We start from the raw sequence: 26,986 nt of genomic DNA on the forward strand, positions 1-26,986 counted from the left end.
ACTGCAGCTCTCATACCCTCCCTATCGTGAACAAGAGCGCCAACAACAGATGCATTCATCCAAACAATAAACAAACAACTGCTTAAGAAACCATCCCAGTGTAGTGATGATCACATGAACCTTGAAGCAGAGAGGCCCCAGTTAACTCCTGACACAACACTCAGTAGCTGAGTGCTAGGGGAGCACCTGCCCACCTTCTGCGATGTCCCACATCTGCATGTGCATCTACCTCTAGAAGCCTGTAGGCAGATCATCACAAGGTCCCAGCAAACCTGCTTCTCCAAACAAGCCCCCAACCCAGTTGTTTCCTGTTTCTAGACTTCAAACCAGGAGTCAGTGGGCTCAGTTAAGAAGGTCATCTGTCCACTTCTATCTGTCCTGGTGAGGAAGCTTGAGTCATGCCCAAGGACACGTTCAAGTCTTAACCCCTGAACTGATCTGTCAACAGGACCTCCCCAGATCCTATCTAGATAAAGCCAGATTGAATCAGAGTAGGCCTTAATCCAGGATGGTGAAGATTTTACAAGCAGAGGAATTTCCGACACAGTAAATTAGGAGACGCCAGAAAAGGAGAGAGCGAGTGCTAAATGATGGGAGCAGAAATGCATCTACAAGACAAGGAACCCCAGGGACTGCTGGCAAGCCAGCACCAGAACACTACGGACTCCAGGAGAAAGCGTGGCCTGCAGATACCTTGATTTTGGACTTCAGACCTCCAAATTATTAAGCCAATAAATTACTGCATTAAATTCCTACATGTTGTATTTTTTACAGCAGCCCTGGCAAACCAAGGCACCTGGTGACACTCCATTGCCTCCCCCTGTCCCATTTGTTCTCACTGCTCTGCGATGGCAACTCGCGTCTCCTAACCCTAGACTGACCTTCCAAGGAGCTGGCAGTCACAACCTGAATACCCAACAACACTTATCAAACAACCCGAGCCAACCGGCACACCAGAATAAGTTCACGTCTGTGTAACTGGGGCTACAAAAACTTTTCTTTCTGTTCCTTTTACGGATCTTAGGTGCATTTGGATTACTCTGAAGTTCAAGCATATGCCAAAAAAACAAAAAGTGAAAACTTAAAACAAGGGACACATGTATGAGAAATAAATGTTTGTTTTTGTTTTTAAAAAGAGGAAATTAATGCATTTGTTTGCTGGTCTCACTGTTTCGCAAACTATTCCAGGCACAGATGACCCTCTTTCAATTCCTTCTCACCCTGGGTAAGCAGGTTTTATGTCTCTTGATCTTATCATCCACCACTTTTTGGTCACTCTTCCCGTTCCCCTTGACCATTTGCTTTAGCTCTTGAGGCTCGATTGTAAGTGTGGAGTTTTTTTTCTTTCTACCTACATTCCTGCTGGGAACTTACACAAGGTCCAGTTCCAAATACTATCAAATACACACTTCAGACTCAAGGAAGACAATTAAATACCAATATAGAATTACCCAGGAAAAGAGGGTTAGAATACATGATTCTTCTGCTCAGCTACAGATTTAAACAAGTTTAGTGGCCATGGAAATAAGAAGTGCACAATTTGAGAAATACAATTTATAGTGCATTTCTCTTTTCTTCATAGCCTTAAAGTTCACACTGCTTTCCATTACAAGTGAGAATACAATCAGACATAAAAAAGGAAAAAAAAAAAAAGGTTTTTATTTTGTCTGTGGGTAAAGATCATGCTCTGTTACAACTTGTTATCTCGGCTCAAGATTCTTTTGAGCCATAATATGTTTTTCCTGCTCTACTTTATAGCACAGTGGGAGTCCAAGCTAGAACCTAAACCATCCCTGCCACTAAGATTCACACGTCTGATAACCTGGAGTTGTAAGGACATCTAGTTTGAATGAGGGACTAAGGGACATTTGGGGTGAAAAATCATCCTTACCAAAGTGAGGCAGAAAAGCTTAGCCCAATACACATAGCCTTGGCCAGGAGGTGTGATCCCAAGCAGGGTGGCCTGCCATTTGGACTGCTCCTCCCAGGAGCCCTGCTTTGATGCCCACACGACAATAAATAAGAGAGGGGGAGAAAAGGGACTCTGCCTCTTTGCACCTCAACATCACCAGTGTATCAGCGGGCAGGACAATGCGAGGCCAAGGAGGAGAAAGGAGGGCCAGGCAAGGGGCTTACACCTCTGAAAACTGGGGCGAGCAACCCGCGTGCAAGTGCAAGGGCAGTACGCGTGGCAGGAAGAAAAAGACAGGTGCCAAGTGACAGCAGCCAGAATATGTCAGTAAGCCCACCTGCAACACCCCTTGGGGACGCCCAGAATAAACTCAGGGTGGGGGAGGCATCATGAGGGAGCTAGAGGGTACAAGTCATGAAATTCTGATTACACTAGTTATTAGTAACGTTTTGTTTTATGTTTTGCTTACTATCAAATCCATGCTATTTTCATGGGTATCTGTGTTAAACATGATTATTAAATTGATCAGGAAGCAATTATTAAGCATCTACTATGTGTCTAATACTATGCTAAGAATTTGGAATATGCAGAAAAATATCTAACAGGGAGCCTGTAAATCTTGCTAACATATGGAACAATTAGTAATGAATTCAATATAGTCTATATATAAAGGACAAATTGTGCTGTACAGGTTATTTATAACTGTTCTAGGAGTTTCGAGTATGGGATAAAAATGGATTTGAAGTGTAGGGCACAGGTCTGTCAGAGAAGGCAAGACTTGAACAAACCTTGAAATGTTAAGATTTTTTTTCTGATTATAAAACTAAGGATCATTGCAGAGCATTTGGAAATGTTCCAATTGCCTAGTACATGTGAGTAATACTAAAATATAAAGATGAGAATTTTTCATCTAAGAAGATAAGTAGAGACACAACTAATTTAATAGTTCACACAAGTAGTATTAAAATCAGTAGTTTCCAACTATGTTTCTTAGAAAAACTGACATTCTAGACTAGGATGTACCTTCATTAAAACCAAGGCACATTAAAATCAGTATCTCATTTGTAAGGAAAAATAAGTCAATGGAAAGAATTTTCTCAATTTTTCTTAAATCTTTAGTACAAGAAGATTACTTCCTTGTGAGCTATCAACAAAACTAACATTCAACAAATAATTAAAGAATATTAATACAAAAATTCCACAGATAATCATGCTCAGGCTGACTGTGTTTTTCAAGGACACAAGGTTATGAATGTCATAAGCTCAGGAACGTAATTTTAAATTGTTATTGTGGCTGTCACTGCTAATTGCCTGCCTTGTGTCCATTCCTCTCCTCTTACTTATTAGGAAGAGGCCCCAGTTTTGCTCAGAGAAAAAAGGTGCGCAGCTAGAACCTGTATTTCACAGCCTCCTTGCTCTGGGCCACACAGTTCATATATAACTACCGTTCCTTTTTTTTCACCTTTCTGGAGAGCAAACCTGTTGCCTAAGGATGTTGAAGCCATATTATCTGCATGCAGATGAAAGCTACAAGCTAAAGAGCTAAAGATGGCAGAGCAGAAAGACTTGTGGAATTACCACCCGAACCTGGATTTCCTTCCTCCAGAATTGGTGGGGGTGGTGGAGGGAAGAAAGCCTTTATAATTTAAGTCACTGTTGGTCAGGTCTCCGATACATGCATTAAACAAATTCCTAACATGGCTGCATGTAAATTTAATCAGATATTTCTAAACAAATGTCTTAAAAAAAAATAATTTTGTGCCCCATCACAGTTCACATAACAAAATTAATTTATCAAGAGCATCATTATTTCCTGGTGCTCTGACTCCTAACAAATTTGAGAACCAATGCCTAGCTCAGACTCAGTACAGAAGGAATCAGAAATCTGTCTGCGGGTCTCCTGAATCATCCTTCTTCTCAAGTTTTATGTGCAGTTACCAGCCATGACGAGGGTACTCTCCTACCTGTCAATGAGGATGATGACTACATGCCTGCTTTCCTGAGCCCAAAATGAAAATTCAGCAAAATGGATGAGCTTTACTGAGGCCCTCAAAAATCAATTCTCCAAACAGAAATATTTTACACAAAGAAGCACCCAGAAGAGTGGTTCAAAGCAAAGATATTTTGCTCCTCTTGCAAATGTGCCCTCTGTACAGTTCTCAAAATGTAAAACTTGTCTCCATTTTCATTAACATTTCAATACACAGCGGGGGAAGGAACCCTGCTTACTAGGAACCTGAGCTGCCAAAACTCCAATTTTTGGCCCCACTAACAAGATTCAGGCTACAGATCAAAATGAGACCCAGCAGCCCTCCAAGATGAGAGGACTTTTCCATCAACTTTCAGTCAAACAGATGGGAGTTCCAGCACTCTAATGAGTTAGCTACACTTATGGAGAGCCAGAAGCGAACAGAAAACTTGACAAGATGTTACAATAGAATTCAGCATTTCTTGGTCCCTACTGACATTTGGGCTGGATAATTCTCTGTGATGGGTTGTCCTGTGCATTGCAGGACGTGTTGTAGCATCCTAGCCTTTACCCACTGGATGCCAATAGCATTCCCACCCCCCAGCTGTGACAACCAAAACATCTCCAGACACTGTCCAATGTCCCCGGGCAGGGGTGGGGCAAAAATCCACTCCCAGTTGAGAACCAGTGTGACAGTGTAACAAAGATTTTTACATTCACAATCACTATCAGGAAAATGAGTCAAGTAAGTGTAGATCTTCAAAATCTCTGCACATGACCACTTTTCACTTCCATTTCAATACAGGAACCCAACCTTACTGCCTCCAGCATTGAAGGGCTGATGTCAAGTCCTGGCTCACAGTAGGGCCTCTAATGCCTAATCTCCAGCAAGCCTAGCTTCCTCCCTCTTCCCACCAAAAGTCTTTTCAGGGTCAACACGACTTTCTATTCCAAAGGTCCAATACCTTTTTTCCTAGTCTTCCAACTCTTTTCTTGACCTTTCTACAGCAACCACCTCCTTTATCCCCCAACGCTCTGTCCACTTCTCTTTTACTTACTCCTTTTCTTTCTCCTACTCCCCAGTCCACACCCACAGCACTCTTTAAAAGTTACCTCCAACTTAATTGACTCTCCAGATTAACCAAAGTCCACTCTCTCAAAAAAACTCCCTCAGTTGGGGATTAAATCATGTCCCCCACAAAAGACCGGTTCAAGTATTAATCCCCACTACTGTGGGTGTGAACCCATTTGGAAACAGGACCTCTGAAGACATCATCAGTTAAGATATGGACTCATTTGTGAACAAGATGCTCGAAATCCTATTTAGAGGCCAAGCAGAATCAGGGTAGACCTTAATCCACAGGACTATAGGCATTACAGAGAGGAGCCAGAAGTCAGAAGAAGCCAGAGAATGAGCAGAATGCCATGTGACGGAGGCAGAGATGCAAGCCAAGGAACCCCAAGGATTGCAGCAAGCCAGCCCCAGAACACTACAGACCCCGGGAGACCTTGATTTTTGACTTCTAGCCTCCAAAGCAATGAGAAATCATAAATTCTGACTATTTAAGCCAACTCTCCGTGTGGTATTTGTCACTGCAACCGTAGCAAACTAAGACACCATCTAACGCCCACGGCATAAAGAATCCTCCAGGCTTCTAGGCCATTCTCTCCGGCACCCATGAGCATTTTGGCTCCAACCTGGGGAGCTGCTCTTGTGTGCCTCTGTATGCCAACTGTATTTGTGGCTGCAATTATGTGATTCCAACACTTTATATGAGTGAAAATACATTGTTTCTATGAAAACTGATTTAGATGCTATGGAAAGACTTGAAAAAGGTGAGCTGCTTTAAAAAACTGATGTTGAATTAGGTGTAGGCAAGATAAAAATCTAGAATTCTGCAAATCTTTAAGATCCCTTATAAAGGGATTAAAACTGAAATTGGTAACCAACACACGATGAGTATGGTTTATTCAACAAAGAAGAAATGCCAGCTGTTCTCCAAGAAAAATTCTTGGCCCTCTTTCAAAATGTTCATTAATAAATATATATTTGGGTTTTTCAAGTTAAAATGAAATGCTGCATATATTTATTATGAATCATTTTTGTAACTCCCCACTTTAAATAACTTTCTCAGTTAATCAACCAACTACCAGAATCTTGTACCAAGAGAAGGGGGTTCCTACTGCACACAGTGCATACCACTGCCCTCAATCATCCATCATGTCACCCATCTCCATTGTGTCACAAGTTTTCTTTGTCCTCTGAGCCATCTCACCCACTCACACCACATCAAGTCATCTTCAAACCAGGTTTTCCCCAACCGCATAAAGCTGTGACATCTGCTTTTTGCCAGTGCTATTTCCACTCCTCAGAGTCTAGCTGGAGAAAGTCCTATAAATGTTCTCCAAGGCCTTATGAACATGCAGAAATCTTTAGTTCACCTCAATTATTCACCTCTTTTAGTTCATCTCTTATTGACTGTCCACAGGACCTGTTCAAAGCTTTTACCTTGTCCTTAAGGCCAAAATTTCAGCGGGTTTATATTCACGGTCTGGATGTTAATGCACTTGGGGAAACCTGCCCTTTTTTCAGAAAAGCACATTACTCCAATCTGTCAAGACACCAGCTGGATGGCCCCAAACAAACCTAGCTTGTTCCTGACACTGTGTCAAACTGAACACAAGAAAGTTCCACAAACTCTACACTGAAAACAGTGAAAATATTTTAAAATTTTTAAATATTTAAAATACCCCACACACCAGGAAATGGTTAATAACATTATGGTATAGCCATGGAATATTACACAGTTATTTTTTTAAAGAGGTTATGCAGATTATGTGGCAATGTGGAAATAGGCTTATAAATGTCAAGTGAAAAAGCAGAAACAAAACTACATACATACATTATGATACTGTATAAAAGGCACATATAGGATAATTCCAGCCAGGAAAAACAAAAACAGTAACAGCAACTGGGTTATACCAGTTGAACAATGGATGATTTTTCCTCCTTTTCCCATTTCTATATTGGTTATATTTAATGGGAAAAAAAATTCAACATGATTTTAAACATAACCCAAGATGCTGTGCTATATAATGGACAAAGCATGATTTTAGGGGTCAGTAGGGGCCAAGTTCACAAGTTAGTTCTGTACCTTTTCAAATAATAACCTTACATCGATATTGTAATGATTAGATGAGACAATGTATTCAAAAACAACACAGCACCTAAAACAAGAAGATACACAACAAAGATTCATTTTCTTTCTTTTCCTAATCTGAGGGACACAGGTAATGACACATAAGTGGAAATATACTTGAGGTAAAATCAAGCAATAGATTTAGTAAATGTTGACTTTAGTCCCAGCAAATTTGAAGAATAAGAAATTAAGTTTTCTTCAACTTGTTTACTAAATTAACCACATTACATAGGTTATCTTGTACTATAAGTATATGAGGAAGAAAACAAACTGTACTCAATGTTTCATGATACAAAACCAAAAGCAGTTTACATCAACATTATAAAGCACCAATAGCAGAGAAGACTGAACTCTGCTGAGCTGCATTTATTGAAGGAAACTTCCCATGACGTGATTATCCGGCTCCGATGCTCTTCCAGCCCATTCTGCACAGCACGGCCCAACCCCCCTTGGTTGAAGCGCACTTGGACAGTGTCCACCCTCCACCCCCCACCTACCAGCAGGACGCTTCGGACAAGGTGACCAGGAGGACAAACTACAGCAGGAACAGGACACCTAGACCCCAAGTCAAGCTGGAGAGGGACCCAGGCTCCTTGAGCCCTACCCAGGCCTAGCCAAACTCCTCAAACTCTGGCTCTCTCCCTCTCATCTGGGATTCTGTCACCAGCCTGGCAAACCCGTGCTCCCCACTCATGGATCCATCAGCTGAACTGCTTGCAGATTTGTGAGAATTAGATTAAGTTTAGCTTTCACACAGGGTGGGGGCAGCTCAGGGGAATGGCAGAGGGTCAAGAAGCCAAGCTATAATCGGTGGCCGGTCCTCCTGTTTATCCGCTCACTGTCCTTGCAGGGTGGGGGGTGGGGGTTAGAGGTTCCTAAAATAGCTTCAAAAATTGTTACCAAACTAGCTCAGACTGGCTCTGCAGTTAAAGAACAAAGAAAAGAGGGGTAGAGACTTGTTTCCAATGTTCCAAGTATGCACAGGAGACTTTTTTCCAAATGTTTTCAATTTGGGCGGGCTGCATGTTTCAAATTTGTGCGGGCTAGTTAGGCTTGTCCAACAGCATGTAACCTCTGGAGTATCAGCCATTGGAGAAACAGGGAAGGGACTTGCGGTTAAGCCTAGGGAATAAATACTGCTGGGTCTATTGTTCTGTGCACCAACCCCCTACATTCTGGTTGGGCGAGTGTTCTTGCAAGATGGTGAATAAATTCTTTTCTTCTCCACAATCAGGTGAGTGTTTATTTCTTTTTAGGAATAGTGCTTGTTTCTCACAGATTACTCAGCCATTATTAAAAATGATGATGGATGTCCACATTGCCTGACATGACAGTTAAGTATTTTTTAAGACAGATATAAAAAACATGTATATAAAGAAATCGGTTTTTTTTTTTAAATGCCTATTTAAAAATACCCTGGAAGAGATTTACCAAAACATGAACCACAGTTATCTCTTGGTGGAGTCTGAATTTTCTCCTCTATTCAGTGTTTTTTCTGAATTAATTTTTTACAATGAATTTGTATTTTTTAATTAAATAAAAGTTAAATGCTCCAAGGAAGAATCTTGAAAACGTTATGCTAAGTAAAAGAAGTCAGACACAAAAGGCCACATATAGTAGATCTATGGTATACACCGTATAGCATATCTATGAAATGTTCAGAATAGGCAAATCCATAGAAACAGAAAGTAGATTAGAGATTGCCAGAGAATGGGGAGAGGTGGGTACCCCAACTGACCGCTAACAGGTATGGAGTTTCTTCTTGGGGTGACAGAAATATTCTCGAACTAGACTGTGGTGAGATGGCTGCACGACAGAGTGAATACACTAAAATTACTGAACTGTACCCTTTAAAATGGTGAATTTGTATGAATTGTACTTCAAACAATTAAAAACAAAAATAACTTTTAAAATTAGATGAAACAATCATGCTACTTAAATTATGGAAAACTGAAACAAAAAGGATGAACAGGCATTATAATTTGGCATTTAAGAGGCAGACTCAGAAATGGACCACGTAGATCAGTATCCTGGATCTGACGCTTAATCAGCTATGTGATATCACCCTAGACATTTGCCACCTCTGTGCCTCCATTGCCCCATCTGTAAAATGGGGGCAATAACAGTACCTCTCCCATAATGTTAATGGAGGATTAAATTAAGAAATGGAAAGCACTTACTACAGTGCACGACACACAGTGTAAGTGTTAGCTTTATTTTAATTATTATTACTGTTATTATTAGCAATCAGTGCTGGAGGTATGGAAAAATGAGCATTCAAATCAACTGTGCGAGTAGAAACTGGCACAACCTTTCAAGGGGATGATGTGGCAATGTATCAAAATTTTAATTAAATTTTTAATTTTAAAGGTCTTTATCCTTTAACCTAGCAATTCTATTTCTAGGAAATTATGATAGGGATAGAGGGAAAACACTTGCAAAAATGTCTGTACAACATTGTTAACATCAGCACTTTTTATGACGAATGACTGGAAAAAACCTAAATGTCCACCTATTGGGAATTAACTAAACAAATTATTGATAGAACACTATGCAGCCATTGAAGCATGTGGTAGAAAAGAAGACCAGGACCCATTGTGAAGTGAAAAAAAAGCAGATTATAAAACTGGGCATATACTTATAATCCCATTTATATTTTGCAACTTAGGCATGTTTACATATGTGTCTTAATGGTTTGTAAGTACACTCAACACACATTCTGCATCAAAATTTTTAAAATCAATAAACAGATCCGAAAACATGAATAACGACACCCTCAAGTACTATTTCTAATCACTATTCCTTGGTGTCTGCAACATGGAGATATCCAGAACCCAGGGAAGTCACCTGCAAAGATAAAGATCTACAACACAACCCGCAAATTGGCACAGGAGAACCTGCTATTAATTACAGTACTCTTAAAAACAATTTTAAAACAACTTCACAAAACTCTGGTGCATTAGAAAGAATTCCAGACTCGGAGTTCCAATTATTTGATTAAGTAACTATATGATCTTAACCAAGTACTAACTCTCTGAGAAATCTCAGTTCCCTGGAGTAAAAATGGACGTAATAATTCCTCATAGAAGTCCGAGAACTAAATGAGAGCATTACAAAGAGTACTGAAAACTATAAAGGTTACTTGTCCTCTGGCTGAAACCACCAAAACCGAAATTGAAAAGACGCAACCACAAATTCAAATCCCAGCAAATTTGTTCTAAAATAATGAGGAATTTACAAAAATAAATAAAATGTTTAAATACAAGTTTAATTAAATGGGAATTAGGAAGCACTTATGGCCTGGACATGGAAGAAGGAAAAGTAATGGTAAACACAAATGCACCACCTAAAAAATATCTCAAGCCAGCATGCATGAATTTGAGACTATTTTTATAAAAGATAAAAGGACTATGAAAATGAACACAGGACACTAAACAAAGACTGAGCTAACTTGTGAATAAAAGAGAATCTAAATATATCAATTAAGACATAAACAACAGAATTGAGATAGCAATGTATCAGCAGTTCAGATTCACTTGCAAAACAATATTAAATGAACAGCTGACAAAGATCCCAAAAGGAGATCTGACCTGTGTACAATATAAAGAGAAAACGCCAAAGCAAAAACTAATATGAGGAAAAAGGTTAAAGATTTTTCTTGTATAAAATGAAAGAACCTCACCGTGAACATTACGAGATCACATAGGAGAGTATCAATCATCAAAGATTTCTTCTTTATATTTTTCCATATACCTCAAATTTTCTACGCTGAGCAATAGTGCTTCATAACAAAGAAAAAAAAGATGTGGGTCTGTTCTCCTATATATTTTCTTAATGTGAAAAGACTCAGAATAGTTGAACAAAAATGAGAAAAATGGAACTATGGCTGAAAACATAATACCTGCCAAAGTTTTTGAAGGCAGAAGAATACATTAAGAACTTCAGAACCTGAAATGACTTTCAAAAAATGACGAGACAACTGAGCCATGAAAAATACATGACACTTTTGAAAAATAAATCGTTTTGAAGAGTACAAAGGAGTATGATAAATTAAACCACCTAACAAATTAAAAGCACATACTGAGAGAACTTTAAGATTTAAGCATAGAATTTCAAAGTGCAAGAAAGGATTATGCCAACCTGCTAACATTTCTCCCAAGAGAGAAGCTAATGATGAAACTAATCACAGGAATAATGAAAATAGTGCATTGAAAACAATGTTTCTAACACTGTTAGGAGAAAAAAAGTGAAGGAGGGGGCAAATGAGTCAAAGTTATCCCCCAATCAGCTTAAAAGAAATTAAGAATTTAAATTCCATTAAAGAAACCACAGAAACAGAAAATCAAGGGTAATAAGGATGAACTTAGAAGATGGTTGGCTATAATAAAAAAGACAGTAACGAGTATTGGCAAGGATGCAGAGAAACTGAAATCCTCATACATTGCTGCTGGGAATGTAAACTGGAGCAGCCACTGTGGGAAACAGTTTGGCAGTTCCTCAAAATGTTAAACACAGTTACCCCATGACCCAGCAAATCCACTCCCAGATATAAACCCAAGCAAGATAAAAACATATGTCCACACAAAAACCTGTACGTGAATGTTCATAGCAGCATTATTCATAGTAACCAAAAAGAGGAAACTACTCAAATGTACATCAGCTGATGAACAGCTAAATACAAGTAGTATATCCATATCCCACATTTTAGAATATTATTGGGCCACAAAAATGAAGTTCTGACACATGCTACATACAACATTCATCAACCTTGAAAATATTATGCTAAGTAGTATCTGAAGGTAGTCGTAAAAAGCAGTGATAAATGAAGGTAGTCATAAAACGCCATATGTTGCATGATTCCATTTTCTATGAAATGCCCAAACAGCAAAGCTATAGAGACAGACAGTGAATTAGTGGATGCCTCTGGCTGGGGGTAACGGGGGTAGAGAATGGGGGAATGGCTGTTAATGAGTATGTCGTTTCTTTTGGGGGGACAAAAATATTTCAAAATTGTGGTGATGATGGCACAACCCTGTAAAAATACTAAAATACACTGGATGGTACATTTGAAAAAAAAGATAAAGGTAGCACAAATATATTACTTAATTTAATGTACATGGGGTGAATGCCTACAAAAGCACAATGATCCATATCTGTATTGGGAAACAAATTCCAATATTTAAAAACTAAACAACAAACAGAAATCCAGAAAAAAAAATGGGTACGATTAGGACTTCAGATACCTTAAATCTACACTTAAAAAAGGTAAAACATACAATAAATAATGAAATAATACTCAGAGTACATGTCCAAACTAGAATAACAAAAACATTCTAAAAATCAAAAAATTGTGAAAAAAACATGTATCATTGTAACTGAAGGCTGTCTTATTTCATTTAACAGAATACAACAGAACAAATTAACAAAGAATTAAAAGTACAGAAGCAATATAAAGTATAAATTAAATTTTTTGCCATGGTCAATGCCAACTTGGCAGAGTCAAGTTCAGGAAAAAAACTGTATCAATAGACTTGGAAGAGAAGAGAAAACGATAAAGCAAATGTGGTTAAATCTTAACACAATTGGAGAATCTGGTATAATATTCTTGCAACTTTTTTGTAGGTCTGATATTTCAAAATAAAATTTTTTTCAGTGAAATTAATAGTTATATAAAATAGCAAGGAAACACACTTTCTCTTCTAGGATACAAAGATCATCCACCAAATTTATTCTCGAACGGGGATGGAAATTCATACCCAGTTATTACAAAAACCCAGAAATCCTATATAACACATTCTGGCACCTAATGCAAAACCACAAAATAAACTATCTGTAAAATATACAAATTCATGCATTTTAAAACAATGCTTAGAGAAAGTTATCATAATGATCTGTTTCTACCTAAGGAATTCAGAAAGAAAAAATCCAGGGGAAAGTTGGAAACGGTACATACTATAACTAAGAGAGAGAATTAAAATGAAGGGGAAAATAGATTTGATAAAAGCATCATTAGAAAGGGTTTCAAGGAAAATGCCATAATCGGGGACAGTCGGGTAAGTTTCAAATATGAAGAAGTAGGGGGTGGATTTCAGGAACAGTTGCTGCAGAGAGCACAGCAGAAGGGGTGATGGACAGGAAGGGCTAGAGGCTCTGCAGAAAGAGGGGTCTGCATCCAACTTGGTGACTGTCATATAGATAGGACGGAAGGAAAGATAGACCAAGATGACGCTCGTCCCAACAGGCTTTCCATCCCAAACTGAGAGCATCACAATCCACCCCACTTCCTAAGAGCAGGAGATTCAGCTGATAAAGCAGAAAATGATCAATGAAAGAGGGTGGCTGTGTGGGGACTTGGCAAAATGTAGAGCTCATGCCTCCCGCAGGCAGCCCTATTTAAAAAAATGGACAGAGGAGTTGAATAGACACTTCTCCAAAAAAAAGGTACACAAATGGCCGATCAGCACATGAAAAGATGCTCAATATCATTAGCCATTAGGGAAATGCAAATCAAAACCACAAGGAGATACCACCTCACATTCACTCAGATGTCTATAATCAAAAACAGAGACAATAACAAGTATTTACAAGGATGTGGAGAAATCAGTACCCTCATTCATTGCTGGTGGGAATGTCAAATGGTGTAGCTGCTTTGAAAAATGTATGGCAGTTCCTCAAAAGGTTAAACAGAGTTAGCATATAATCCAGAAATTCCACTCCTTGATATAAGTCCAAGCAAAATAAAAGCATAGATCATGCAAAAAGGTGTACTTGAAAGCAGCATTACTCATAATAGCCCAAAAGTGGGAACAACACAAATGTCCATCAACTGAGAAATGGAAGCACAAAATATGGTATATTCACACAGTAGACTATTATTTGGCTATAAAAAGGAATGAAGATGTAATACATGCTACAACATGGATGAACCTTGAAAACATTATGCTAAGTGAAAAAAGCCAGACACAAAAGCCCTAGTTCTAGTTTGCTAATGCTGCAGAATGCAAAACACCAGAGATGGGTTGGCTTTTACAAAAAGAGGGTTTATTTGGCTACACAGTTACAGTCTTAAGGCCATAAAGTGTCCAAGGTAACACATCAGTAATCAGGTACCTTCACTGGAGGATGGCCAATGGTGTCCGGAAAACCTCTGTTAGCTGGGAAGGCACATGGATGGCGTCTGCTCCAAAGTTCTGGTTTCAAAATGGCTTTCTCCCAGGATGTTCCTCTCTAGCAAGCTTGCTCCTTTTCAAAACATCACTCACAGCTGCACTGAGTTCCTTCTCTTTGAGTCAGCTCATTTATATGGCTCCACTGATCAAGGCCCACCCTGAATGGGTGGGGCCATGCCTCCATGGGAATATCTCATCAGAGTCATCACCCACAGCTGAGTGGGGCACATTCCAAGCAAATCTAATCAGCATGAAAGCATCTGTCCCACAAGACTACATCGAAGATAATGGCGTTTGGGGGACACAATACATTCAAACTGGCACATATTGCATGATTTCATTTATATGAAATGCTCAGATAGGCAAATCCATGCAGAGAGAAATTAGATCAGCAGTTGCCAGGAAATGAGGGAGAATGGGGAATGAATGCTAACAGGTATGGTGAAAATGTTCTGGGATTAGATAGTGCTGATGGTTGTACCATTTTGTGAATATACTAAACACTTAACTGTACATACATTTTTTTAATTCCAGTGCTGTCAATGCTCAATAAATACTTGTTGATCAGGAAAAAAAAAACAAAAAAAACCAAGCCCAGATTGTTAAACAGAAACTTCCACTGTACATATTTCTAAGAAGCGAACATCTTCTATTAAAGTATAAGGCCCTGAGGGCAGGGATGACATCCAGCAAATTCGATTACACTGAGCAAGTTTTCAATCAGGGTTAATTAAATGAATAAATATCTACATTTTACACTTCAGGGATCTAGAAGTGAAATGTGTTGACCAAGATCCCATAATTAATTAGGAAAACTCATTTTTTATTCTCCAGAGCCCTAAATTGTCACTGCCATGGTACTTCTCTTCTCCCTAAATTTAATCATCCATTTATACCATCCTTCCCACCATATCACCATCCAAACGACACACTTCCAACTTCCATTTTAAAACCCAGTTCAAATTCCCCACCTGATTCTATCATCAAATGCCACTTACTGGTCTCCCAATGTTTTTCTACCTCTTTATTGGAAACCCTACAATAGAAATCACTCACATTCTTTGCTGTGTTCCTTCTCAAACACCCCAGAACCACACCCCTGAACTGGGAAAGGACCTTCATCACCTACATTTTACAAATGACACAAAGTGTCATGTCTTAGGCCACTTGGCCTTCTAGGCTCAAAATTCATCTTTCTTCATGTATTTCCAAATGCTTTTCTTTTTGGCTGAATAGGAACTTGATAAGTTAGATTTTGAAAGAATAAGTACAAATGACAAAATAAAAAGGTAAAATCAAAGATATCTTTTTAATAGCAGTAAGTAAAGCCCAGAATGAGTGGAGAAATCAGGGGCAAAAGGGCAGCAAAAAAATGCTTGTTCAGAATAAGAAGAGATAAACAAACCCACTGCTTAAAGAAGATACTGTAAATTCAGGAGATGGCAGGGACAAAGCAGAATCATTAAGCTGCTTCTTGGCTTCTGTACTCTTGGTCAAGGAGCATGATCCTCAAAATACAAAGGATAGGACACTGATAAAGGGGAATGCACATTTAAGGTCAGTGGCATGGATAGTAATGGCATATGGAGTAGCTCAAAAGAATTTGCTTTCCCATCCAAACAAATCACACCCCATGATACAGAAAGAACTTTTATATCCGACTTAAAAACTGCTGGTGATATAAGATATTTTGACAAGGTGCCAGAGGACCAGAAATGAAAGAACACATTCTCAATTTTCAAAAAAGGGGAAACGTAAACTCAGAAAACATCCATGGGTAAACCTGCCACGTATCTCTTGAAAAATTCTAGAATGGATAAAAAACGGATTTTTTTTTAACACACTAAAAAGAGAAAGCCACCATGTACTCTATTTATTAAGGCACACCACTCAACATTTGCTCTTTGGCAGCATAACTAAGATGAAAAATGGGAGTTTGCTACAGACATACATAACTAATTCTAACAAGAACCTCTGACACATCTTTTCATGATAGGCTGATGAACAAAACAGGAAAATGCAGAATAGCAGAAGCTCAAAAATCTGTTAAACTGAACTAGGAAGATGCATGGCTGGGTGAACTTTGGTTGATTAATGTATTAACATCAAGTTGGAAGCAAGTCTCCAAGGAAATATCACAGAGTTCCATCCTTTTCCATGTTCTAGACAATTTGTATTAATTTCTTAAAGGCACAGACCTGCTCCTCACATTTGCAAGTGCCACAAAACACAGGTTCTGACAGAACTGTGCTCCAGAAATGTCACAGTAGGCTGACATGATGGTTCAAAATCAAAAAAGAAAATCAACAGAGAGTCAAGGCCAGCATATAAATTTTTTATTTTAAAGCTCAAATAAATACATCATGGAGAAAACTTCAGTTTAGGAGAAAAGTACCTGGGTCATAAAAGCTACTGAAACATGTACTCACACTGTCGAGCTATACTAATAGGTAGATATGTCAAGACTGTATCACTATAGTTCTCTAATGAATCGATTTTAAAAAATCTTTTCTATAGGAATCATTTCTAGGTCTTCAGCTTAGAAACAGTTATAACAACAATCTATAAATATCATTTAGTCAAAACTCTAGTTACCCCCAGTTATTCAAATATATCTTACAATTAGAAAACATTTCATTTCATCAGCCTAATTTATTGACATTGACATCAGTGATAAATATTAGTCCCTTGAAAGAAGTCTTGGATATTATTAAACCCAAGTCCCTTTTTTAATAGAAGAGGAAACTAAGAAAACTAAGTGACTTGCCCCCAAATTACAGGAGCCATAATCCCTAGACCAGTAGCCTTTCCCCATAGCACAGGGTTTCCAGTCCTCTATTTCTTAAAATTTGAATTATGCACTAAATAGTTAAAAAGCATATACAATACATTCTTCAAGGCACACTAGGTCTTGCTAAGGACAAATTAGCTTAGCAAGAATAAATAACCACAGGCACACTAGCCTGTAAAATATTCTGACACAGTGTGATCACTTACAAGTTTGATAATATTTGTTACAGAAAGACACTCTAAAATACAAATGTCTTTTATTCCTAAGTAATGTGTGATAACTTGTTCAAACACTAGCCCATTTCCCACTTAACATTAAAAAATAAAGTAAAAGTTATTACACGGATGGAAAAGCTTTTAATGGTCATGCCATTGTTTTCTGGGCTCAGAACCCCTCCCCCCTCATAAAACACACCATTATGCAAATTATTAAAGGAGTCTTAGGCCTTCCCCAACCCAAACAGCAGGCCAAAGGTGTTCTGCATTTAGGGTGGCATAAGCATCTGCGCCGAAGCCCTCTTGTCCCCTCCTCACTCCCCCAGAAACAATGACCCTTCAGGAGCCCAAAGGTACAAAGGTTGAGCAGCCCGCCGGCCAGCGATTCCCTGGTGACCTGATATCCATCCGGCCTCCCCCCGCCCCCTTGATAAAGGGACAAGTTAGAAAGGACGCAGCATCTGCTAGGCCAGCTCCGGGACGACCCACCCCCAAAAGGGACCAGCATGCCTCTCCTTGCTCCAGGGCTTGAATCCTCCTCTGGGACGCCTTTTGAAAGGAAGAGGGAACTCCACTGCCCGCACACCCGCCTCCCCAGTCTCATTCATTAAAGCCCCAGCAAGCCCTTTGTTTCCAAGAGCTGGGGGGGCGGGAGAGGGGGCCTGGGGAGAGGGGACAGGTCACTCCCTCGGCTTCGGATGCTGCCACTCTCCAGCTCTCCCGCAAAACACACAAACACGCGCACGGGATCATTCCCTCGAAACCAGTTCCCTCTTTCCACACAAGAAGGCAGGGTCACACCTGGCTACACAGAGACACTCCCTGAGACCGTATTACCTCTTTCTACACGCAAGCCCGCTCCCTCTTAACCGACATAAATGGGGTTCACTGCAGGGCCCCCATCCCTCAACGCATACTAAAGCGAGGCTTCCGGATCCCCAGGCTTCATCCGTAACAGAACGCACACAAACAGGAGATCACTTCCTGGACCCTGGGACTTTTCCTTGCCCTTATCCTCAGACCCAGGGTCACCCCAAGCTCCCAGCGCCCACCTCTGAACCCAACCAGCATGCACACACACTGTCACTCCACATTCCCAGTCCGCGTCCTCTGGGTCCCCTCTTCCTTTTACCCGCACGACATCTCCCCACTAAGGCCCCGGTGCCCCAAGGATGAACCTCCCCAACACATGGTCCACCCCCTTGGTCGTCAGCCTCGGCCCCAGCCCCTCACCCACCCACAACACGCACGCACACATGCACACACACACTCCCTGCCCGGGGCCTCCCGAGCCTCCACAACACAAACACGCGCTCCCACGTACACACCCACGATCACGCCGCGGCCCCGGCCGGCTGCCTCTGCCTCTGCCTCTGCCTCGCGGGGGTGCGGCCCCACCGCTACCCCGCGCGCCCCGGCCGCTCTCGCCCAGCCCCTCGACACCCACGGACGCACGCACGGCCACTCCCCGTCCCCCACGCCCGCGCCCTGCCCCTCCCGCCAGCTGTCCGGGACCCCCCACGCCGGGGCCCCTCCCAGGAGGATCGCGGGGACCGAGAGGGCGACGGCGGCGGAGGGGGGGGGGGCCCGGGCCGGTCCTACCTGAGCAGTTCTTGCCTTTGCCGCTGGGACAGTCCCCGCCGCCGCCGCCGCCCGGGGGCTGGTTGGACGCGCGGCTCCCGGGCAGAGAGAAGGCGAAGAGCAGAAGCACCGACGTGTAGCAGCAGACAGCGAGCGGGGGCGCGGCGGGCAGCCGGAGCGGCGCCTCAGCGGCCGCGGTGCCCATGGCTGGCGCCCCGGGACGGCGGGAAGCGCAGGGAGGGAGCGCAGGCCCGGGGCATCCAGCCGCCGCCGCCGCGCCAACTAGCAGCCGCGCCGCTGCGCCCGGGAGCGGCCGCTCAGCATCCCCCGGCCCACCCGCTGCGACCGCCAGGCCCCGGCCCGCCGCGCTCGGGACCGAGTTGGGGGTCCGCGCGCGTGCGAGGGGCGCGCCCGCGTGGGGGAGACCGAGGCTGGGAACGAGCGCGCGCGCGCGGCGGGCGGGGGTCGCGAGGCAGGCGGGCGGTCCGGGGCAGGCCCAGCCCCTCGCTCGCCTCCTCGCCTTCCCTTTGTGTCCGCGGCCGTCGCCACCGCGTCACAAAGACCCCGGCCCGCCCGGTGAGGGGCGCGTGACGGAGCCGCCGGCGGGAGGGGTGGCCGCGACCCCGCCCCGCGCACACACCCCCAGCGCCCGCCGGCAGCTCCGCCCCCGCCCCGGCCGGCGCCGCCTCCGGGGGAGCTATTGTTCCAGCGGAGGGCGGGGGTCGCGGCCACCCGCCGGCCGGCCGCCGTGGGCTACGGGGCGCCGGGGATGCTCCTTACTCATCGCCGCCACAGACATTTTTGCCGCCCTTTGGAAGCGTTTGCAAAGCGTCTCCTGCGCCCCGCAGCCGGGCTGCGAGGGAAGGGCAGGCTGTTCTCCAGGTGAAGAAACGGAGCCCCGGAAGGTAAAGGTGACTTATCCAAGGTCACAGACCAAGAAACGGGCAGTGGATCAGAATGGGAACCCAGATTCTGACGCCAGCTAAGCAGTTTTTAGAGAGGTGGGTGAACGGCTAAATTTCTGGGATCCTCATCTCCCCTACCCCACCCCACAGCCATATACCCACAAATGCCAACTGAATTTAAAATCCCATCTTAAAAATTCTATATTGCCCTCTTCCGCCAGTAAGAGCTAAGATTGGGGGAGGATTTGCTATATACAAAACCTGGAGTAGATCTTTACGTGCATTCTCTCCTACAACCCTACAGGGTGTTTTTTATTCTCATCCCCATTCTACAGATGAGGAAGTTGGGGCCCAGAAACATCAAGTGACAAGCCCGAGATGACATAAATAAGTTATAGTTCAGCTAGAACTTTGATCTGACTCCCAGTCCAGTGCTCTTCCTACCACATCTCAGCTAGGTGAGAGCCAGAGGGGGCAGGCAGTTAAGATCATGGACCAAAATGTTTGAAAATCCACTGCCGTTTTCATTCTAGCATGCTTCTTCCCACCTCAGAAAGAATTTTTAAATCTCATTGAAAAAAAGATGATAAATTTGACGCACAAAATTTAAAATGTCTATATGAAAAGTCACCACAAGCAAAGCCACATTAGGGAAATTATTTTCTATATAAATAAGAGGCAGTGTACTTAATATAAAGAATGAATATAAATCAGGAAGAAAAATTGGCATAATAGAAAAACGGGAAGCTGACTTGTCTTATTCACAAAAAAGTACAGTCAATAAATATGAAATATTATGCATATTTCAGTAAATATGAAAAGGGATTTAACCCCCACCAGTAATAAAAGATTTTAAAAAATTTTTACTGATAAACGTGTTATCCATTTTGGGAAGGCAATTTGACTGTGTGTCAGAAACCTTTAAAATGTGTTTACCCTTGAGCAATTTCACCTATTATCATAAAGAAATAATTGGACAAGCACACAAAAATATAGATATAAGGATGTTCATCACAGCATTTTTTTATAATAGTAAAATATTACCTAAATGTCCACCAGCAGTGACCAGTTAAATAAATTATTGTATCTCTCTATACAATGGACTGTTATACAGTTTTAACGATGATGATTAGGTTAGTAGTCACTGACACAGAAAGATAAAAACAGATGAGATGATTAGATTGACAGATAGATAGTAGGTAGGTAGACAGATAGGTAGATAGATAGATGTAGGAAAGCAGCAGGTTACAAATGAGTATGTATAAGAAAATCCTGTTTTTCTAAAACGTGTGTGTGTGTACACATACATAGGAAAAAAGCCAGGAAGCACATGGGCAGTGGTTATCTCTAAAAGGTGGTATTATGAGCAAAAGGTGCTTGCTCCTTGAAATGTTTCTGTCTTGTCTGAATTTTTTTCTAATGAATACTTTTTATAATAAAAAAGCCGTTTCCTTTTTTAAAATGATCTTTTCATCATGCTTCTTATATGAATAAATTCACATTTTTTAACATTTTATTAAAATTTTCCTCAAACCTCTAAGACTAGTTGCATGGCATTACAACTAAAATTGAACTCCCACTCCAGCTTTACTGAACCTGGTGTGATCCCAGGTTCCTGAGTGCTATGCTCTTTTCAGACCAGTCCTCCTGTGGCTTTGCCACTGAACTTGACTTGTCCTGTGCTTCTTCCCTGACCTGTGTCTTTGCTCTCCCAGCCCCAGGTTTCTGCCTTTATTTTCACTTGCTGACCATGGTCCAGGCAGAAATGCCGAGAAGAGACAAACCTTAAGTAAAAAGCAAAACCCTCTGGCCATACAAGTGTTATGTTTTATATAGATGTTATCACAGTGTTCCGGTTTGCTGAAGCTGCTGCTGTGCAAAATACCAGAAATAGATTGGCTTTTATAAAGGGGGTTTATTTGGCTACAAATTTACAGCTCTACAGCCATAAAAGTGTCCAAACTAAGGCATCAACAAGGGGATACTTTCACTGAAGAACGGCCAATGGCGTCTGAAACACCTCTGTTAGCTGGGAAGGCATGTGGCTGGTGTTTGCTGGTCCTTTGCTCCCAGATTGTGTTTCAAGATGGTTTTCTCCAAAATGTCTCTGGGCTTCTGTCTTCCCTCTTCTCTCTCAGTTCCTGTGCATCCTTGCTGCTTTCTCCCAGGATGTTTCTCTCTAAGTGTCTGGGGTCCTCTCTTAGCTCCTCTAGGGCAAACTCTGGGCTTCAGCTCTTAGCTCAGCATCTCCAAATGTCATTCTGTCTGCATCTCCAAGCATCTCCAAGTGTCAGCATCTGTGTGGACTTGTATCTTCTCTCCAAAATACTCCAGTGAACTAATTATAAGCTTCCCTGAATGGGTGGGGCCACACTTCCATGAAAACAATTTAATCGGAGGTTCCACCGTAATCAACAGACTAATCAGTCTGTTCCCACAAGATTGCATTAAAGAATATGGCTTTTGTGGGAACATAATATATCCAAACTGGCACAACTTGTTTAGAACATCATTCATTGATTCAACAAGTATTTATTGAGCACCTCCTATGTTCTAGGTACTAGGAAACAGCAGTGAAAAACAAAGTCCCTGCTCCTCATAGAGCTTTCAGTCTAGTAGGGGAGACCTGGTGATTATAATATTGGTGGGAGAGAATAATGTTGGATTGATCCATAATAGTAAGAACTATAATCACTGAGAACCTGCCACAGCCAAGGTACTTCCAAGAGCTTCACAGTTGTCATCACTACTCATTCCACCTTCGTTGTTGGTAGGTATGACTTCCATTTTATAGATGAGAAAGCTGAGGCTTAGTGAGGTTAATAAGGGACCTTCCCAAGGCCACACAGATGGGAAGTTGGAATCACCCAGCTCCATCTGATTCCAAAGCCCTGCTGCATTGCTAGCATGAGAAGGTCGAGAAGCCTCATCGTCTGAAACAAGGTAGAGCAAAGACTGACACCACCAAGATGGCACCACCAAGAAGTTGCATGCACCGTTCTGGGCACCTTGCCAAGTGTTGAGGCTTCGAGAGATGCAGGGTCCTTGTGATTACATTGGTGGAGACTGGATGAAGGCAGTATTTGTTACCTATCTTACCTCATTTGTCCTCATTTCTGCAGATGGCGGACAGAACCCAACAAGGCAAGGGTTACCGATATCTGAACAAAAAGTACTGTGGGCCTCCTGAAAGGTAGCTAAATCTGCCTGGAGGAGGACAGGCCCCACCATTTAATTCTGTAATTCTGTGGGTTTGAAAGGCTTCTTACCCAAACAGTCCCTATGAGAGGGCAGAGAGATTGGGGAGGGATCTCTGGGTTTTTCCGCAAGTCTTGTCACTCAATTGTTCAGCATTGTTCGGAATACAGAATTAAGGTTTTTCTTCATTTTTTAGCAAATGGAAAATTTCAGCTGCAATTCAAAAATTTCTCCAAGGTTTTTAACCCATAAAGGACTGTACTGGAGAACTAGCTCTGTGAGAAACACAATCATAGATGGTAGTAGGGGGTATAGCATCGTAATTAAGAGTGTAGGCTCAGGAACCAAACCATCTGGTTTTGCATCTTAGATCTGCCACTTGCTAGCTCTGTTACTGTGAGCAAGTTACTTCGCTGCTCTATGCCTCAGTTTCATAATCTGTTACTTGGAGATAAATTTTTATCTCCCTCATAGGGTTGTTGTAACGATTAAGTAGGATTGTATATGTCAAGTGCTTAGAACTGTGCTTAGTACATTGTAAGAACTCAATAACTAAATGACTAGCAGTAGTAGTGTGACATAGTAAGCACTTACAAATGTTAACTATTATTAGGGACAGTTGCCATTTATTGTGCATTTATGATATACTAAGCTAAGAGCTCGACATGTATTATCAAACTTAATGTTTCCAAAAACCTGATGGACGCGGAGGGGCAGGATGCAGGAAATTGGAGCCTTTGTAAAATGATGCAGCTGCTGTGGGAAACAGTTTGGCGGTTTCTCAGAAAGTTAAACATAGAATTACCATATGATCCAGCAATTCCACTCCTAGGTATATACCCCAAAGAATTGAAAACAGGGGCTCAAACAGATACTTGTTCACCAGTGTTCACCTCAGCGTTATTCACAACAGCCAAAAGGTAGAAACATCCCAAGTGTCCACCAACGGAGAATGGATGAACAAATTATGGCATAGACATAAAATGGAATATTACTCAGCCATAAAAAAGGAATAAAGTTCTAATACATGCCACAATGTGGATGAACCTTGAAAACAGTAGGCAGAGTGAAATAAGCCAGACACAAAAGGGCAAATATACAATTCTGCTTACAAAATATAGAATAAGAAAACTCATAGAGACAGAAAGTAGATCAAAGGTTTCCAGGGGGTGGAGGGAGAGGTAAATGGGGAGTTATTGCTTACTGGGTAAAGAGTTTCTGTTTGGAGTAATGAAAAACTTTTGGTAATGGATGGTGGTGACGGAAGTACAACATTGTGAATGTAATTAATGCCACTGAATTGCACACTCAAAAATGGGAAAATTTGTGTTATACATGTGTCACCATCATAAAAACTGAAAAAATAACTTATGGGGAAGATGCTGTGATTACCCTCATTTTGTTGATAGGGTAACTGAGATTCGGGGAGGTTAAGTAATTTGCTGAAGATTACACAGCTAGGGGGCTGCAGGATTGGAGCTCAAATCCAGATATGTCTGACTCCAAAGCCTGTGCTTTAAATCAGAACTCAAAGGGTTAAAGCCAGCAGTCAAGGGAGCTCATCTGAGCTGTGGGCTACTGGAGAGACCAGCAGGAGGGCAGCCTGATGACTGGCAGGGGCAGCCAAGCTGTCAGAAGGAATAGTCCTGACAAACATCCAGGTGGGTCAAAGGGAAGGACAAGAGATTACAACCAGGGCAACCTGAGAATGGCATCCACTGAGTAGGAATCAGGGAAGAGAGGCAAAGCAAGGAGCCAGATATAAGACAGGATCAGAGTGAGTCAAATAGAGCAAACTGATTATATTTTACCATTGTGTGTGTTTAAGCATGTCAGCTTGCCTCTGTATGTATACATGTGTGTTGAGCATATGCCATTTTGCCTGTGTGTGTACTTACATAATGAGTGTGTCAGCTTGCCTCTATACATCTGCATAAGTGCCAAGCATATGTCATTTCACTCTCTGCATACATATGCAGGGAATGAGTATATATCAGGTTGCCTCTGTGAGAGTGTGTGCGCATGCATATTTGAGTGTGGCAGCTGGGATCTGCGAGCGCAGCACATTTACATATGTGTATCCATCCATGCATGCATTGCTATATATATCAACTCCTATGTGTATGCATGAACTTGAATTGAGTCAGCAGTTTTTTAACTCTTCTCCCTTGGCTCCCAGTTGAAAATTATTCCCTACTATCAGATTGCCTCAGGGGGTTGCTTCAGGGTCAGTGCAATTGACTGGGCAATTAGTCTGTCTGGGTTCCTAACTAAGCGAGTTGTAAACGTGAAGCAGCCAGACCACATTCTGAAACTGCTTCAGCCTAGAACAACAGAGATAAGACCTGGGGCAGCTTTAGGAGTGGTGGCTTCAAAAACAATGAGAGCAGGCGGCGGAGCTGGAGAATGGTGACAATACCATCGTTCATTCAAAATTCATCCGTCAGTATTTAGAGAGTGCCAGTTATGTGCCAGGAAACCATGTCAGACAATGAGGATGCAGATGCAGAGATGAACGGTTAGACACAGACCTTGTCCTAAGGGAACCCACAGTCTAACAGGGGAGTCTGATTCTTAAACAGCTAACCCATTGCAGTTGCAATGGTTTTGCAAAGGATTTGTGAAAGCATCAGATGGGACCCCCTAATTTACTGAGGTTTGCTGGGAGAGGATAAAAGAAAGCTTCCCAGAGGAAGTATATTTAAGCTAAGGCTGGAAGATTGACAAAGAGTTAGAAAGGGGTGGAGAAAGGGAACAGTTCAGAAAGTTAGACATGTAAAAATGAAATAAAGAATATGGCAAGTTCAAGAAATAGAGAAAAGTCAGCTGTGTCTGCAGCCTAGAGAGGTGAATGAACAGAATGAAATCAGAGACTTCAGGAAGCAAGGGCCAGAGAAAGCAGGGCCTTTTAAGCCATAATAAAGATTGAGACTGATCCTAAGATTATAAGCAGAGAATAACCTGTTTCGATTTGTGTTTCCAAAAGTTCACTTGGTTAAACAGTTGAACCGTATGGTATATTAACTATATCTCAACGAAGCTGTTAAAAAATCACTTGAGGTAAATACTTGAAACTACCAAACTCCAACCCAGCAGTCTGGACTCCTGAAGACAATTATATAATAATGTAGATTACAAGGGGTGACAGTGTGATTGTGAAGACCTTGTGGATCACACCTCCTTTATCTGGAGTATGGATGAGTAGAAAAATGGGGATAAAAACTAAAGGACAAATGGGGTGGGATGGGGGAATGATTTGGGTGTTCTTTTTTCACTTTTATTTTTTTATTCTTGTTCTGGTTCTTTCTGATGTAAGGAAAATGTTCAGAGATAGATTGTGGTGATGAACGCATAACTATGTTATCATACTGTGGACAGTGGATTGTATACCATGGATGATTGTATGGTGTGTGAATGTATTTCAATAAAACTGAATTTAATAAAAAAAAAAATCACTTGAGGTGCAGAATGGATTGGAGAGGCAAAAATGCATGCAGGCAAACCATGAACTATGGCTGTGGTCCGGGTGAGTGATGATGGTGGCTTGGACTAGGAAACATGGGCCAAGTAAGTGAATTAGACAGATTTGGAAGGGAAATCAACAGAACTTGGTGACCAATTAGATGTGGGAGGTGAGGGAGCGAAGGTGACAAGGGTTATCCCAGGCTCCAGGTATGAACAATCAGTGGCATTTGCTAAAGTAGCCGAACCTGGAGATGGTGTAGAGCGAGGCTGATGAGTTAAGTTCTGGGCATAGTGAATTTGAAGGAGCAGTGAAGCATCTGTTTGGAGAGGCCCAATAGTAGCTGGATTTATCAGTCTGGTGCTCCTAAGAGAGATTTAGGCTGGGCATTTAAATGTAGAAGTCAGCAGAGGATAAATTAGTTGAAGTCATGGAAGTGGGTGTGATGACTTAATGAGATGCTATAAAATAAGAAGTCAAGAAGGCCTAGGCTGAATCCCTAAGGAATTCCAGTGGAGGGGGTTGGGAAGGGACTGCCAGAAAATTAGGAGGAAAACCAGGAGAGAATGGGGTCACAGTGGCC

At 41.8% G+C, this 26,986-nt stretch overlaps 1 protein-coding gene across 1 annotated transcript in view; it reads right to left on the reverse strand.

Annotated features, from left to right (window-relative positions):
• The window catches only part of TMEFF1 (transmembrane protein with EGF like and two follistatin like domains 1), a 96,060-nt gene extending 76,864 nt beyond the window's left edge, over nt 1–19,196 (reverse strand). The window contains exon 1 of the mRNA XM_037797892.1: nt 18,859–19,196. Within this exon, the coding sequence (XP_037653820.1) occupies nt 18,859–19,042 (184 nt within the window). The 5' untranslated portion in view covers nt 19,043–19,196. The remainder of the gene's footprint in view (nt 1–18,858) is intronic.
• Nucleotides 19,197–26,986: the final 7,790 nt, after the last annotated feature.

This window comes from Choloepus didactylus, chromosome 10 (genome assembly GCF_015220235.1).
Source record: "Choloepus didactylus isolate mChoDid1 chromosome 10, mChoDid1.pri, whole genome shotgun sequence".
In the NCBI taxonomy this organism is placed as follows: Eukaryota; Metazoa; Chordata; class Mammalia; order Pilosa; family Megalonychidae; genus Choloepus; species Choloepus didactylus.